Source organism: Cebidichthys violaceus, unplaced genomic scaffold, assembly GCF_023349555.1.
Source record: "Cebidichthys violaceus isolate CVI_PGR_0920_01 unplaced genomic scaffold, fCebVio1.0.p SCAF_6, whole genome shotgun sequence".
Classification (NCBI taxonomy): Eukaryota; Metazoa; Chordata; class Actinopteri; order Perciformes; family Stichaeidae; genus Cebidichthys; species Cebidichthys violaceus.
The window spans coordinates 1,274,948-1,292,264 of record NW_027176816.1 but is presented as its reverse complement, the minus strand read 5'-3'; the positions used below and the strand labels follow the sequence as shown (position 1 = coordinate 1,292,264).

At 39.1% G+C, this 17,317-nt stretch overlaps 1 protein-coding gene across 1 annotated transcript; it reads left to right on the top strand.

Annotated features, from left to right (window-relative positions):
- The first annotated feature begins 5,887 nt into the window (after positions 1–5,887).
- cbln4 (cerebellin 4 precursor) lies at positions 5,888–9,221 on the top strand. The gene is made up of 3 exons (XM_068733175.1): positions 5,888–6,565; positions 7,874–7,990; positions 8,612–9,221. Exons 1-3 carry the CDS (start codon positions 6,299–6,301, stop codon positions 8,807–8,809), a joined length of 582 nt encoding a protein of 193 aa, XP_068589276.1. The 5' UTR covers positions 5,888–6,298; the 3' UTR covers positions 8,810–9,221.
- Positions 9,222–17,317: the final 8,096 nt, after the last annotated feature.

The following is a 17,317-nucleotide window of genomic DNA, read 5'->3' as shown; positions in this document are numbered from 1 at the left end:
AGTCTCTCTGATCGTCTCTGGCCTATTGCCCATAATATTGCTTTGAAAAGCCTCACATGCACTACATTGGATTTATGTTCAATTCATTTAAAAGTATATCGAAGACGTTTTTGTAAAATGAGACCGCGCAATTTTTGAAGATTACCAAAGCAGCTCATGATGTGCGACAGGGCTGTCCAATATGGTCAGAGGACACACTCGTGCTTTTGACCATGAATTAAATTCCTGAGAGACTTCTTTTTCCTTTCTTTTTATTTGTCCCTTTTCAGAGCATAGAATGACATTAGTTTAAAAGAAAACAACTGCTGAAGGAGGCAGGTACAATATTTGTACATTGAACTTCAACTCACCCTGACACTGTGACACCAGAGTGCTTAAAAAAAAATCTCGCGTGTTTTTCACGGTGAAGCAGTTTTCAGCACGAGATGCCCGAAGACCACGGCCGTCGCTGACGACAACAAGGTCATGTCCAACGAATTTTCACAACTGCCAGTTCATTTTTCCAGACCATTTCTCGCCTCAAAAACAAAAGGCCGCTGTTATATTAATAAGAGCTTTCGCACACCAACCCTAAAATGATACTTAATCCACCTGGGCAGTTTAAATTGTATATCAGGACGGTTTGGAGCAGCAGGTTAAAAAAAAAAGGTCAAGTTAGAGCCCTGAAAGTCATAGCCAACATTTATCCCCGCCAGAAAAATTTGCCGAAATTTGTCTGTGGGATAATTTGCGTCTGACATATGACAGACTTTAAATATTTATACAGATGTTATATTTATTGTTCAACCTAACCCGCTTTTTAATAAACAAAAGAACTCAATGAGTTTCACAGTAAATGCTTCAACATGAACCATATTCATACACAGTATTCCGAACACACTGTATACACCATATTAAAAATGTCAAAAGCTTTTGAACGAAGTGCTCCTTAATTGTGACGAGGGATGGGTACCTCCACCTGGTTTATAACGCGGGCCCCACCGCTAAATTATTGAAGACCAGAGTATTGATAAGCGTAAACGTTATTGGTTCTTTTATTGGTTCTTTTATAACGTTTCGGTGTTATTATTTATCACGTTGCAGCAGCTCCTCTGTGTCGGGGGCTGAGCATCTCCACATTCATTTCCAGCGAGATATTACAGAGTATAAAGTCTTTGTTGTTGTAAACATTATTGTCGAGGCTTTAGAAACAACATTTAGTTCAATTTAAAACATAAATAAATTCTAATCCTGTTCTGAATGTATTCTTTTATGAATAATATATTAAGAACCTATTATTTAGTTAGGAAAAAGAACCGATAAGAGTATCAATAAAATCCTAACGATACTCATATATAACTGTGACAAAGTCTGTTTCTCCTTTGATATGTTCAAGTCTCCTCCGCTGTTAGTTTGGTCAGAAAATGTCAGGTTTGAATCAGTTCAGAGTCATCCTTAGCTCTGGGATCGGTAATTGCTCTGGGTGCAATCCAATAATACAAGACATGTGAATGTGAACTTGTGACACAGTCCTACCAGACTGGTGTCATCACAATGAGGCAGTGAATGAAGGAATCAGCGATGAGGAGGTTCAACGGTGTCTTGCCATCTCCTTTGTCAGAATCCAAGGGCCAAGGGCCAAGGCACTTCAGGTGGTCTCAAAAAGGAAGCCTGAATTACAAAAAGGGTGATTCTGTTCAGTCCCACAGCTTCAGTTATCTGTGGCCATAGAGAATAACCACATCACCAAGATACACAATAACGCTACCGTCACATAATAGCAATAACGTTTTCTGTAAGAACAGGACATCATGTTCTTCTAGCATCAATCATGAATTATTTTTAACCAATAAAATGTACATATATGTCTATATGGTCATTAAGTTCTTACACACCTCAATTATTCATAACACACGTAACATTTAGAGGTGCATATAAGATCGATTAATACTGTTTTAACACTGATGGAAACACAACAAGAACACTGGCTTAAATACCATTTTGTAAAAGTAACGTTAAATACATACGTTAGTATCAAAATATAAAGGAATGAACCACTCAGTGGAAATAATGCTGACATTATATCTTAACTTTAGATTCAACAGCCTCAACTACAGTTATCATTTCTGGTCAGGAAACAGTTATGGTTCATTGTGTTGACCTTATGAAAGCTGTCCTTAATCTCCAAATCTATTTCCTCAATAGGACTGCTTCAGTTAATCTTAAGTAACTATACAGTACATAGGCCTACATTCATTTACCGTAAACACTCCGTGTCTGTTGTCTTAGAAGTTCTGCGTTTAACAAACACTCCAGAAATATATAAATCTATGCATACATCTATTTTCTGTTGTACTGTTTGTTTATCTCTCCACACAATCTTTCTGTTTGTATCGCTCCGCGTTGTGTTAAAACACGCTTTTGAGAAGGGGCGGGACTTAGCAAACTTCCACCAACAGGTAACTGTCACTCCGCCTTCTAACCAATAAGAAGTGTTGGCTACATATCTGACAGCTTTAGTTGCTATTTTTCGTACACCTTCCTGTCTTGTGAAAACCATGTAGCTCCATATTTGGTGATTTAGAATCAAATTTTTTTTCTCATAAATTTAAGGATAACGTTTATTGGCGGAGAAAAGTAATTTACTTTGAAGCTTAATAAACTAATTGAAATCTACTTGGATCAGCTGGAAAATCGACATTACAAAATGATGATTTTACAGAATATGATACATTGCTGTAGAGTTAAAATTAGCACCAACTCAAATATATAATGCAACACACACACATTAATGCAGCAGTAATATTAATCCAGAAAAATAATAAATAACCATTTTTGAATGACCATTTTTCTGCATAATGACTATTTACATTTGCTTTTAAGTACATTTAACTGATAATACTTATATACTTTTACTTACAAAAGTACAGTTTTGAAAGCAGGGTTTTTACTTGTTATAGTTTTGCACAGTTTTAGTATTTTTACTTAACGGTCTGAATATTCTTATAAGTTAGAGAACTTGGTTTCCCTGCATGTGTAACATTTCCAAGGAAGTGTTTCTTGGCACATTAAGCCATCGATCGCCTCTCGGCTCTGTAAACTCTCTACTGCCATGGAAACATATTGACATGCACAACATTAGACTCTCAGAGCAGGGTGATGACACAAATCTCACAAAATGGAAGCTACTCAGGTTTGGGGGTGGCGATCTCCTCAGACTGTCATCCATTTACAGATGGACGGATGCCCAAAAACAGCATTGTGTCTGATGATCGAAGTTGGATTTGTACAGTTGTATTCAAGGATCTAAAAACATCCAGATAATAATAAATATACAATATATAATATGTATTAGATAGAGATAGAATACATTTAATCAGCTGTTTGTATTCCAATATGTTGTAACTCTGAATACATAAAAGCAGATTTTTATTGATATTCAATTTTTTTTTTCATGCAAACCACCACCTGAAATCTGTTGATAAAAAGGCAACTGTACTCTGAACACAAACACTTGTCATCACATTGCACCTTGTGTGCAAACACAGGCTGTTTTATTTTGTCTGGGTTGAGACCCCTTTTGGAGGTAGGCTGTTTAAAAAGTCAACCATTTTATCCCTTTCAACAGTGTAACCTAATGATTTGTTGTTCAGCCACAAAGATCAAAAAGCTGCATTCACAAGCATCATTTTAATGAGAAAGCAAATGAATCCCACACACCAAATGTGATTTTCAGGATTCAGGCTTATTTCAGTTTAATAGCACAACACACTCTGTACAAACCCACTAATTACAAGAATGTTTCTGAGCTATGTCTATTCTTTCAGCAGTGCCTTAAGAGCATGCCACAGTGCACACGTGGATGTGACAAACACACCTTCGGCAGCTTTGACTCCACACACTATCGTTTTGAACTGATACAAGGACACTATTTTGTGTTCAATCCATGCATTTGTCAACAAGTGTAACTCCTCGTACGTTTTACGAATATGTATTTATCTAATCATTTATTCCTCGACAACAGCTGAGGTAATTCCATCTGCCGCTGAAAGCCACACGATTCAGCTGAGAAGTTCTGGGAGGACCTTGAGTTGAGGTTTGTATTGGATTTTTTTTTTATTTCCACAGGGTCATGAACTGGCCTTCGAGTTCCACATGTCTTTGTGACTTTAGAAACCCAGCTGTGAATGGAGTGTAAATGTGTATTAACCCGTTCATGAATGTTTTTAATATTTGTAACACGTGTGTAATCGTATAAAAGACATGTTATATTCTGTTATCAGGCATTCATATGGATGCTTTAGGAGGAGTTGTTGATTTAAATTGGATATAAATTGGATTTATTTCCAGTTTTCTGGAAAGAATTTGGTATGAATTATAAGGAAAGTAAGTTAGCTGTGTTGAGCTTAAACGCCGTCCTTGATCTTCAGAGTAATTCCCTCGAAAGAGCTGCTAAGCTAAATATACATGCATCATTAATTTATCGTTAGAAGCTTTGATCTTCATACATGTTGAATTGTACGCTTTAGACTTTTTCCATGTTTGCTTTTTTAGCTGATCTGACTAAAAATATTTAACTTAACAATTAATTAAAATGATTTGAAAGAGTCCTGATTGAGGCAGATGCTATTAATATCCAGGTGTCTTTAGCTAACGATACTATTTACACCCAGGGGGGAAAGAGCCAATATGGCTATTTGTGTATGGAGCATATAGAAAGCACCCATAGCCAACAATGCTATTTGCACCTGACCCGGCAATATTAGATACTGTATTTGTATGTAACCTACTGTAGGCTATATGTTTTCTAAACCTAATCAAGTAGTTTTGTTGCCTAAACATAACCAAACCGACTGAAAACTGAAGTCAGCTAAGTGTAAAAATACCCTTCTGGAAGGACTCGACCCCCTTTCTCCTGGGTGATAGTCGTGTGTATGACCCTTTGAATAGATAGCTAACCTTTCTGCTAGCTATCTACTGCTAAATTAAGTTGCACAGTCAACTTGGCCAGGTGTAAATAGCAGAATAGCTATTCTCATCCGGGCGCAAATAGACATTTCAACTAATCTAAAACTATACAACTAGTCCTACATTACATAGTTATGTCAAGGACAACAGAATTTACAGACCCAAGAAATGCTCACTTGCAAATTTCCTTATAAAACTATTACATTTTCATTTTTTACTCAAAGTCGATGTGGATACCAAATGATGTAGCTCTTTGCAAGTCAGTTGAAGGAGGTCGTTATTGATCTTTTGTTTTATGGGGAGCCTAAAGTGACACAAGGACAGAGGTGATGTTGTGAAATACATTATGTGATGTATATATTGTATTCTCACAGGACACTACGGAGGACTTGTTGATTTAATGCAGCGTGATGCTGCGTGATAAAACAACCAAGACCCAATTACCAGTGATGTTCACAGACTTCTGAAGGAACACCACAGGATTGTGGAGCTTTACATTTTTCCTGACAGATTGTCAGCCCACCTGTGCAATGCGGTTATATGAGTCACTGCATTACAGTGAAACCCAGCACAGCCAGAGTGGACTGGGAGGTCTGGGAACTAGAAACACGAAAAGAAAAAAATGTGTATGCTCGAGGGCATTTTCAGTTCTGTACTTCTATATCACAGTCGGGGAAATCATGAGAAACTATCTTTCATGGATTTGTTCCTGGATCAGAGAGAGTTAGAAATGTACACGTGTTTCTACTCAGCGGTATTAACACAAATAAGCTACAAATAAAGCCGGAAGCTATTTTAAGGGAAATTAAAGAAATGTAAGCTTTTGGCAAATGGGACAGTTAATTACAACTTCTACCACATGTGCGTGCGTAATGGCTGGGCGCGCACACACGCAGCACATCATTGCGGAGAACCGCTGTTGTCAGACGCGTTACTCGGAGTGGGAGTGGGGGCTATGGACGATCTATCGAGAGATTCGCCTCTCAGACTGGAGCAGCCCTCTCTAAAACAGATACTTTTGTCTCATCCACGAGCTTCGAGTCTACCTGAAAATGAGAGACATACACAACGATCGGTGACCTCTGTGTTTCTCGGTTGTTAGCAAAATAAGGTTTAGACTTAATACGGACTGTTTTTTTTTTTTTGTTCTCGTGGATGTCTCACTTGGATATGGCACATATCTGGATCCAATAAGAGAATTTCACAGCGTCAGACGCGTCTGCGGCGGGGAGAGACCAGTGGAGGGACTCGGAAACTTGTGTGGCGCAGGAGACGGTCTCTCTTTTTCGAATCGGCGCTGCCACAGCTGTCTCAGTGTGAGAGAGGGAGAGCGGGAGAGAGATAGATAACCATGTTGAACTCCCTCGTACTGATGCTCAGCTGGACTGTGATCTCTGGGGTGGCGAGAGCTCAGAATGACACGGAGCCTATTGTCCTGGAGGGGAAATGTCTCGTGGTCTGCGACTCTAACCCGACCACGGATTGGAAGGCTTCGTCCTCTCCGCTCGGCATCTCCGTGCGCGCCGCCAACTCCAAGGTGGCTTTCTCTGCAGTCCGGAGCAACAACCACGAACCGTCGGAGATGAGCAACAAAACGAGAATAATCTACTTCGACCAGGTTAAGACGATTTGTATGAACAATAATGTAAAAAGTGCTTAACTTAGAAATTTCATCCCATGATTTCCGATCTGTCAAAACCGGGTCTAATTTAGTCCTTTGTTATTTTTTGTGATACATCTTCATCCTTTTAGCTCAGTGGTGACTTGTATTGCAGAATATTAAAGTGTCATTGCAGTTAAGTGTAGCTGCACCCCGGTGGTTAGTTTGAGTCTAGTTGCAGTTGGCATGTGAATTCCGTACAAGTGCACATCAAACGCAGCCAGGTTTGAAAGTGACTGGATCATGTTTGCGAGCGGGCGTCCCGCAGAGCACTGCACACGCATCCATCGGTTTGCCTCAAGCTACCCCATCAAGAGCGCACGCGCTAGCACACGCGCGCACACCCTCACCTAATAACCCCCACACACACCTCTCCAAATAATAAATAAATAAAACGAAGCAACAAGATTAGTCATAGAGCGGTGGGCAGAGTAACAATATCACTCAACTGATCCTCTGCCTTCTCATTTGAATTACATAATATCTTTTGCTGTCAACACACCGCAAGTGATCTGATTGGTGTGGATCATGTCCGTGCTGTTGCTATGAAAGCAACACTTGTCAAAGGTCGTGGCTGAGGCTGCAGTGGTGTGTTTTTTTTAACAGGTGAGCTTCCAAGTGTTTGAGGCTCTGACGGTACAGACAGACAGGAGCTCGTGCCTTCATTAATCATGGACCCAAAGAAGTTCATTTTTTTATGTTGCTATAAATGCTGCATGTCTAATATGACTGTAGGGTGCTTATTAAAGCCTCTTAGCGACACTCATGAGGCAGCATTGCATGTTGTACTGACTGACATATTCAGGGTGGATCGTTTCAGGAAGAACACAAATATTAATTTATCAACACTCCAATATTCATTAGGTTATTGTCGCAATGAAAAGGCAGTGTTGAGGACGTGTCTGATCTATTTCAGGTGCTGTCTTCTTATGAGTGTAAAGAGTGGAAGAAAAATCCAGATTTTGCTGCTCCACACTGGAATTTGTTTATAAAAAAATGTCATCAAGCATATTTTTGGGGGGTTCTTGTGTAAGTAGGAAAGTTCAATGCTTGGTCGAGGCAGAAAGGTTGATTTGCATATTTTTTTATTCAGCGTTGCATTCAGTTTGTGTCTGAGCAGGAACGAGCCGAGTAGCCACAACAGAATCCTGCGGTGCATTGACATATTTAATCCTAAAGCTCCATTGAAGTAAAAAGCCATTGTTAAAATGCTGGCTACATAAACACGTTTGTCATAATGGTGTTTTTTTTCTTCCTCTCTCACAGGTTCTTGTGAATATAGGGAACTACTTCACATTTGAATCTGTATTTTTGTCCCCAAGAAAAGGAATCTACAGTTTTAACTTCCATGTCATTAAAGTGTACCAGAGCCAGACCATACAGGTATTCTTTTTGCTTATTTAATAGAGCTGTGCAACATATGGGTTGTATATTGGTTGTAAACATATTTTAGTATTGGAGTGGGACAATATGTCTTCTTTAGGGACAGTATGATAATGATTGGTGTGGGGAGGGGAGGTTGAACTATATGTTTTAAATTAAAAAAAATAAAAAATGAACAGAGTTAATACTTTTTCATTTGAACCCTCCCTATAGACAACATCTCAAAGTAATACAACAGTATTGATTTGATTCAACTATAAAAGCATAAACAATCTAACTTTGTTGTGGGATAATGATTTTCATCATTTCTGTATTTGTTTCTTGTTTATAATGAATCTGCAAGGGGAAGTTGAAGTAGTGACATCATTTTCACTTATCACGTCTCAAAAAAGGACGTGAGAAGCTTCTCCTGTGTGTCAATGGTGCGAAAATGTGAAAACACAAATAGCCAGAGACAATGTTTGGTTTGTCCGTTCTGGGCTACCGTAGCAACATGGCAGCCGGCTATGTGGAAGAGGAACCGCTCTGTATATATAAGATGTTGCGTATAAGATGTAAAAACACATCTTTAAAACTATTCCTTTTCCTTTCCCGTTGCTAATTGTTCTTTCTGTTGTCCAGGTGAACTTGATGTTGAATGGGAAACCGGTCATCTCTGCCTTTGCGGGTGACAAAGATGTAACTCGTGAGGCGGCCACCAATGGAGTTCTGCTCTATCTAGAAAAAGAGGACAAAGTCTACTTAAAGCTGGAGAAGGGGAACCTAGTTGGTGGATGGCAATACTCAACATTTTCTGGCTTTCTTGTGTTCCCTTTGTAAAAAAAAAAAGAAAATAATGTGTCGTCACTATATAATCAAAACATTGCTGCTGCGTCCGTTGGATCTTGCCAAGTTGTTGAAAAAAGTGGATCTGAACAGAGAGAGGAAATATGACTTTGGAAATCATTCACATTCACTGGATGTGCTGAGTCCCCGTCAAGATGAAAGAGACTTGAAATGTTCCCTATCGCTACTGTATGTTCCTGTCACTCAAGCAGCCTCAGAGAGAAAACGCTACAACGTCCCAAAAGTACTTTTTAAACTTTGACTTGTCTGAATATATTTAGCATACTGATTTTTATCATGGCAACTGTTGCATTCGAGAGTATATCTGCCTTTTGGCTGTAAACTGTAAATGCTTGTGTGACTTGTCATCACCAAGGTATTCACATTGTGAATACTGTGGGGGGGGGGGGGGGGGGCGTCTTCTCTGGAGCTAATTGTTCCCGGTAAATTCATTTGAAAGAAAAGCTGTTCAATGCTAATTGGAAAGCGTGTTTAGTGAAAGGCATCGATGGATTATTGAATAAGCCTGCCGGCCACAGCCCCCCCCCCCCCCCCCCCCGACCCCTTTGGCCCCTGGGCTTTATCTGCAATGTCACTGAAACACTCCAAACTACTTCGAAGCTGCTACATGACTGTAGAAAGTTGAAAATGAACCACAAAATGTCCACAGACACACACACAAAACAACGACAAATAGATGCAAAACAACTACACAGACAAGCAAAACGACCATAAAGAGGCACCAAACCACCACAAATTGGTGCTACAAAGAGACACAAAACGACTACAAACAACTGACCGCTGTGGTCCGCTCTTTCAGTATGGGGGGGTCTTACAGGACCAGGAACCTTTGACACGTCGGTGCCCAGGGGCCCACGGTGTTATAATCCATCCATGATGAGAGTTCAGATGTGATCATATTTCTGATCATCCAGGCTGCTGGTATTGATACGTTGCTTTTGACTAATTATAGCGGTCAGTTTACTTTGCCTGTCAACACTGTCTTTCAGCAATAACATTGATAAACCTCCAATTAGTTTTTTGCCAAATACATTTTGGGGGAAAAGTAATTCTTGCCTGAATTATGATAAGTGGCAAAGTTACATTCAGTGACTCGTTTCTTTTGTAGTGGACTGTGACTCTGAAGACTCGGGGTTAGCATCCCAAGTCTCACGTGGGGCTGGGTTCAGGCAACAGAAGCACTTGGTTAAGGTGGTTGTAGTGAATGTTTTCATATTAACAATTGATCACATGACTACTTGTTTGTGAACTGTCTCGCTTGTGGTGATGCATTATAACCGGACTCTGCGGTTCCCTTTAGATCGATGGAGCATTGTAGTTTTTTTTTCAGCTCATTACATACAGTATTTTGGTTAACTCTCTGCGCTCTCATCGACGTTATTTTCGGCTGCAGCGGGCGTCTATTTACAGCATAAAAGCGTAAAACTGCAGAGAGACAATTTTGAACGTAGTGGAGCATTTAGCAGCTGTAGAGGCCGATCTGTCCAGGAGCTAGTGGAGGCCCAAGCAGAACTAAAAGGAGGGTAACAGAAAACAAAATATTTGACTCCAAATAAATGCTAATGTTGCTTCGAATCTGCTTGATGTGTAAATGAGAAACTGCTTCCTAACAAAGTAAGCAATACCAACTTAAAATGTGATATTATGTCATTGTTTACAGTTTGTTTATTCTGCCCCTAAGTTATACCACTACACCACAATCTAGACCTCATAGCCTGACATTAACCAAGTACTGAGTGCCTAATCGTAACCATGCAACGTGTTGATAATGCTTTAGTTGCTGCAGTACAAGTGGATATTGATAGGAAAACATATTCAATACATTGACAAACAATAGCGATCTATCAGATACATTATTAATATTTCTCATTATGTTGATAAAAAACACAATCCAGGCCGCATTACGTGTCGCCCTAATTGTATTGCTGTTGAAAATGAGTAGTTCATAAATGTAATTTCTACCTGTGTATTTACAATAAGGTTTAATTGACATCTGTTGACGAGTTAACATGCAGATTATGAACAGATTACCGTCACTGTTGGTGAGCATAAACAGCTTCCACTGGGCAGCCTGGGATAGCCGATGAATTAATAAGCTCCTTAATTGTTGCTCTTGAGCTCAATGTGCGCTTACAGTATGTGACGCTCTCACCTTCATGTCTCCAGCAGAGTTACTGTCTGCCTTACTTGCGATGTGTGCTGCTGATGCAGTGTGCAGCAGGATTTGTTAAAAACACAACCTTAAAGCTTGCTGAGGCTTTTTGTGAAGAGCTTATTGAAATCATTATTTCACCCTGAAACATTCATCTGCACCTCACCGGCGTTCACTTTTGGCTGATCAAATTTATGTTGCTACGTCTTGTTTGCTAAAAGATGTTTGTCAGTGACTGATAAGTTGCCTTAAGGGCATTTTTTTGTGTGTGTGTGTGTGTGTGTGTGTGTGTGTGTGACCGGGGAACGTTTTGATGGAAGGGATTTTTTTTTTCCGTTTTCTGGTGTGAATAAAGAGGCAGAGGTAGGAATGACAGCTGTGTGCACACTTCATACCAATCATTGCTCAAGGAAACAGGGCTGAAAAATCATATTAATAGCGCAAACATATTCACTGACAGGTTTATGAGAGCACAAGAAATGGTGGCATTAATTGAATGAACTCGCTGTTAATCACGACATCATGACTTATTTTGTTGAAACTGAAACAATCTATATTTTCTGGATCAACATCACTTTTCTTTTTGTGTCACATTGTTTTGGCTCATCATGACTGTGGAAGCTGGACCGTGCCTCTAAAAGGAAAATAGTGCCGGTAGGTAATAACATTATTACTTAACTTTGTGTTTAATTGATGCAAATGTAAATATATATGGGTTAAAAGGTTGTAACATGTTCATTAAATGTTCCAATTAATGTATTACAGAATTCTGGTGATAAATGATGAATAAAAATTATGATTTCTATAAAGTGATTTATTTTTTGCTGTTGTTTGTTATGGACCACCATTCGTTTTTTTTTTGGGGGGGAAGCGCCAAGTAGCTGGATTTGGAGACAAAATAAATGACAAAGACAGAACACACATTAGCAAGTAAAACAACAACAGAAAAAACATTTTGTGAATTGTTTTTTAGATGAATGAACGTATTCATCATTTAGAAACGGAAAACTATATTATTATAGTTATTTATTTGCGTAATTTAAATTCAAATTAATAGGCAATATAGCAGACTCCAGCCTTCATACAGGAGATACATAAATGTGATACTAATATACATTTTAAGATTGCAAAAAGTTCAAAATTGATTGCGACTAAGAGCAGACTAACTGATTTATTGTACTTCCTACTGTTCAGTGATCTACAGTGTGTTGAACGTATGGACACAATTTAATTAGTCAGCAAACGATAACGACTTCTGCAATTTGGAATAAGTGTCTCCGATTGAGAACTCATATTTTCCAGCAGCGACATCAAGGAGTTGAAACAAAGCAAAGTATTGTCACTTCATATTGCTGCAGTAATTGAAACCGTTTTTTTTGTTGTTTCTTCTTCGTTTCTTCTACTTTGTTTTATGTCTGTTTAACGTTTCAGAGTTGAAATGAAAAATCCATTTCATGCACATGTTGTGGAAGGTAAGAGAAACTGTACAATTAATTTGAGATAGCATTCAGAGGGTGTAGCTACATTTTAACAAACCTTTTTCCTTTTACACTTTCATTTCCAACAGGATGATGAAGAAAATATAACTGTCTTAAAAGAAGCTGGTAGCATTTGCATGCACCTGTCAGTGTTCAGACATTTTTCCTACTTCCTACTTTTCTTCATCTGTGCATTAATACCCAAATATTATTTAATCTTGTCAGTTTTTGTGTCTGCATTTTTTACGTCTGCAACCAAGGTATCAAAAATATTTTTGCATTTTTTTTTATTTATTTCTGTCTCCTTCTAAATCTACCAGTGATGAGTAGAGGTGGGGCTCTGAGATATGTCCTACATTATTGCATTGAATTGTATTTACTGTGAGTACTCATACAGTAAACATACAGCGCACTTATGTCCACGCACCAGAGATGTCTGATCTCATTCAAAGGCCTTAAATATGAGCCTAAAGTTGTTTATGAGTTGATTTTCCCTCGTTGTCTTGGGAGAGAAACGTCATGTATTTCAAAATTCACACAACGGTGTAAACATAAAGTGAGCATTAAATGTGTACAGTTATGTATGTTGTGATTCCCAAATTATGTGAACATTTCCAAAAGCATATTTTGGGCATTGTCTACACACAAAATAGCTCAAAAAACATGCAAATTCCACTCAAATTAGATGGAAATTTCAGAGAAAACGGCTCAACAGATAACGTATTACACAGTTAACTGATGGTTATCCATGAAATTGTATCATCCATATAAAGAATATAAGCTTTAGGGTTTTAAAATGTTTCAGAAATACATTCAATATACAACCAAGTCATGTGGGGGCAGGATAAATTGTGGTGCTACACTTCCATGAACAGCAAGCGTGTCAAACATTCTGAATTAAAAAAGACAAGCAATCCGTGTCATTGGTAATTGTTACATGGTGCCATTAATGGACCAAAATATGTTTCTAATGGCCTTTTTCTAAAAATGCTGTATGTCTTTAGAATTAAAGTGGTGGTAAATGTGTTAAATCCTGTTCTCTGATGTTTGTGATGTACCCCCGAAAAAAAGCAATAATACCCTCTGTTAATGAATCTGATCCCAAAATCATTTGCAGGGAGATTATCTGCTACTGCAGCTTGATTTGTTCCCGGGTGTGTTCATGCTGACAGATTGACTGTTTACGAGATAAGAAAGCTCCAGCGAGAAAGTCATTTTAAGTAAACTGCATATCTCTCGACTTTACATGAATTTCAATAGACAGCAAACAGAAGGTCATCCTGAGAACTTTACACTCTGTGATTTTATGGTCGTGTAGCTGTGGGGGGGAAAAAAAAAAAAAAAAAGCCACGCTGGTGGTGCAGAAAAAGAGGATTTTAGTGACACAAGTTCCTGTCCTCTAAGTTATATGGCGGCAGGTGTGCTGTGTTGAATTTCAAACATAAATCTGACCTTTCTAGTGGCATTTCAGAGGACAATATTGAGGTGTGATTGAGTACATTGTCCTTAAACAGTGTAGCACTTTACCCAGATTGTTTGCAGCACTTGGTTTGAGATATGCAGAGCACCGTTCACTTTGATTGCATCCGGGGGGACACATAACCCTTGAACTGAAGTATAACTCAGCATTAATCCAAGTAAAGCAAAACATGAGCCTTCTCTAAACAGGAAAATAAATGTATTCCATGCTTGGTAAAAGGTGTCCACAATAGGACATTAGGACAACAACAAAAAAAAACCTCCAAAAAAACAGGGATGTGCTGTATTACTTGGTGGTTTTGCACAGTGGGTACTGGTATGTTGTATTAGTACTGTTCAGCTCTACCCACACAGCTTTACATAGCTAAAACCTTCATAGCTGCAAGAAAATCGTATTTTATTTAAAGAGCAGTAAAGTAAAAATGCAGACATTGCAAAGCACTTGTTGTGTTTTACATTGAAACAGATGTTTTCCAAAACCAAAACCATTATAACAAAAGTGTAAGGAATAGATTGAGCAGTGTGTTTACCTAACATGAGCTTCAAACATTAGCATTGCAGAGTACCTACTGTTTCTTACTAATTGGGCTGGAAAAAAATGACTCGGCAATATTGTTTTTTGTGGGATTTAGAAATAAATTCAGGGATATTCACTCTTAAATTTTGTAGGCTATATTCAACATTTTTAAAATATCGATCTGTTGCACAAATAGCCAAATGTGATTTATTTTTCCATTGGATTTTGGATTACTGCAGAAAATGAACTCAAGTTAATGATAGTGACGCGTTTTGTTCAGGAAGATAACCTTTACAAACAAACACCACTTTTATGATTTTGGAAGCGTGAATGCGATTGGCAGAGGTAAAAAGCTAATGTTAGGCTATAAACTAAACATCAGTCACATGAGTGTACACAATGAGGCTGCGATGGCGGACTATAGTCGGCGTTATGACGTTTGTCTAACCAAAAGCCAATTCATAAAACACAATGACTTTGAGACGAGGAACCAGAAGTGAGTTTATGGTCTCAACTAGTTTCAAGTCTTCTTCACTACAGCATGATGTTCATTCAGTAAATTATGGTCCCATTTAGAGTAAAATAGACCATAAAGCGGAGGATGCTTTAGGGCGGGCTTATTGTGATTGACAGATCGCTGCCGCTACCAGAGCCGTATACGACGTCTCTACGTCACTCCTCCGCATTTTATGTACGGTAACTTCCGTTCATCGGTTGCAAAAAAAAAAAAAGCCAAGAGGGCAACGGCCAAATTACCAAACTCAAGGCTTCAAAACGGCAGTCCACAAACCAATGGTGACGTAACGCTACGTCCACTTTCTATATGTAGTCTATGCTCATAAATATCCTTTCACCAATTAGCGTACGATTGGCACAACAATTTTTACAATAGTTTGCGCACAATAAGAACACCTTTCTATCTGATTTGCGTGTCATTTGTACACCATATAGTCCGTACTGACTACAATGTAAACGTATGAAATGCGAGAGAGACCACTTATGGGGGGGGGGGGGGGGGGGGGTCAAACAAAGACAGGACTCGCATTCAGCAGACCGTCGTTCAAGACCATTGTGAGCCATCACTGTAGTTCTGCTGCCAAACGTACCCGCGACTGTTTCACAGTAACGACGTGTCATTTAATGTGAACGTGAAAAGCGGCATAAAATGACACAAAAGTGGCTTAAAAAAAAACGACACTTGAAAAGCCTTAAATGCGTAATAATGACATGGAAAAAAGCCTTGGAATGCGAGATAATGACGCGGAAATAACGTGTTATTTATACTTCTTCCCATGAGACGGGGTTCTGACCCTCTGTCCCTGTTCCATCGTGATAAGACGTTGCTGTATGACGTTACAGTGTTTCAGACACGAGCGTTGAAATTGTTCACGTTTACTCAGCGGCAGTTTGCTTTCTTACATCTTCAAGCACGACGACGGAATCCAACACGGACAATGCAGACTGTTCTTTAAAAAGTATAAACTCCTCACTATCTTCTCCTCTGTATGTCTGCAGGCGTCAGTCAGTACTTTGAAAAAGTAAACAGCGTTGCTGATAAGACCGCCGTGTGCTTCAGGTAAAGATGAAGAGGAGAGTTACATGACTCGCGAGTCAGATATGATTCTTTCCATTCACTCTGACTCTTTTTTTTCTAAGCCCCATGGAGGGAAAATTGAAACAATAGCAACATCTCTTTATGATATGGGACAATAGTGACAATACTTGTACCGTTTAAACAACAGCTTTTCAATGAACACGACATATGAAGCTTATAATGCTCTGTTTTTGTCACGGTTCCACCCCCATGAGCCCTGTGTGAGTGTGTGTTTCATTTCATTTTAAAGCCTTCTTATAGTATGAATGCAGTGTGCCTGGTTTGTTTGTTTGTTCTCTCTCTCTCTCTCTCTCTCTCTCTCTCTCTCTCTCTCTCTGACAGCTCTCCATGAGAAGAGTTGCACACCTGTGTGCAATGACATCAGTGGATTCCTGTTGAGAGCACACCTGTGGAGGATCTTCAATAGTAGTTTACATAGGTTGTGCGTCTTAATTCATTATCTGAGTAGTATGTAGTATGTATATATACACACACACACACACACACACACACACACACACACACACACACACACACATATACGCTGAATTCTTTGTGTCAGCCCTAGTTTAGAGTTTTTGTGTAATTTCAGCTTTTCTATTGTTTTGAGTTTTCTGTAACTTCTGTTGCTTGAGTCCTCCGTTTCTTTTCTACTGTATTTGAGAATTCCCCAGTAAAGATTTTCCACTTCCCATCTTCTGTGTCTCTGAGTCTGCATCTGGGTCCCTTCCCCTAACTTGTGTTTTCGTTGACACGGTGCAAAAAAAGAAAAGAAAAAAAGTGTTGATTCTGTTAGCCATGTTTGAGGCTGTTTGTGATAGTGTTAGGGTTATTTTGTCTCGCCGCTGGCACACGTCTAGAGAAAGCATTTTGATCAAAACATATAAGATTTGACCTGTTTTCAAATAAATAAACGCAGCAATTTTTGTCTGTGATAAACGTTCAGCTGCTGGCCGCATATCCTCCCAGCGGTGATTGTTAGAGAAGGTGCCAGGCCAAATGTGAGATTTGAAGCCGGTTTCCTCTTCATTGGAGTGAGGACACGCCGCCACGCAGCTGCTGTTATGGCATCAACTTGTAGGATACCTGCCTGGAGTAAAGATGCTTAATCACACAACGAGAGACAAACACAACACAAAAGAATGGGACAATAGTGGATAACAGCTGTTGTGACCTCACTACCCCCAGTCCTGACTTTTAATGTGAAGATTAATCAGATTCTTTATTTGCAGACTGTAGAGATAACAATGCACTTAAAAGA

What these genes read in the sequence shown, in the direction of transcription:
- cbln4 (XM_068733175.1), top strand. Translation starts at nt 6,299, where the DNA reads ATGTTGAACTCCCTCGTACTGATGCTCAGCTGGACTGTGATCTCTGGG. An exon ending in GAATAATCTACTTCGACCAG is followed by an intron (nt 6,566 to 7,873) that starts GTTAAGACGATT and finishes CCTCTCTCACAG; the next exon opens with GTTCTTGTGAATATAGGGAA. An exon ending in ACCAGAGCCAGACCATACAG is followed by an intron (nt 7,991 to 8,611) that starts GTATTCTTTTTG and finishes TCTGTTGTCCAG; the next exon opens with GTGAACTTGATGTTGAATGG.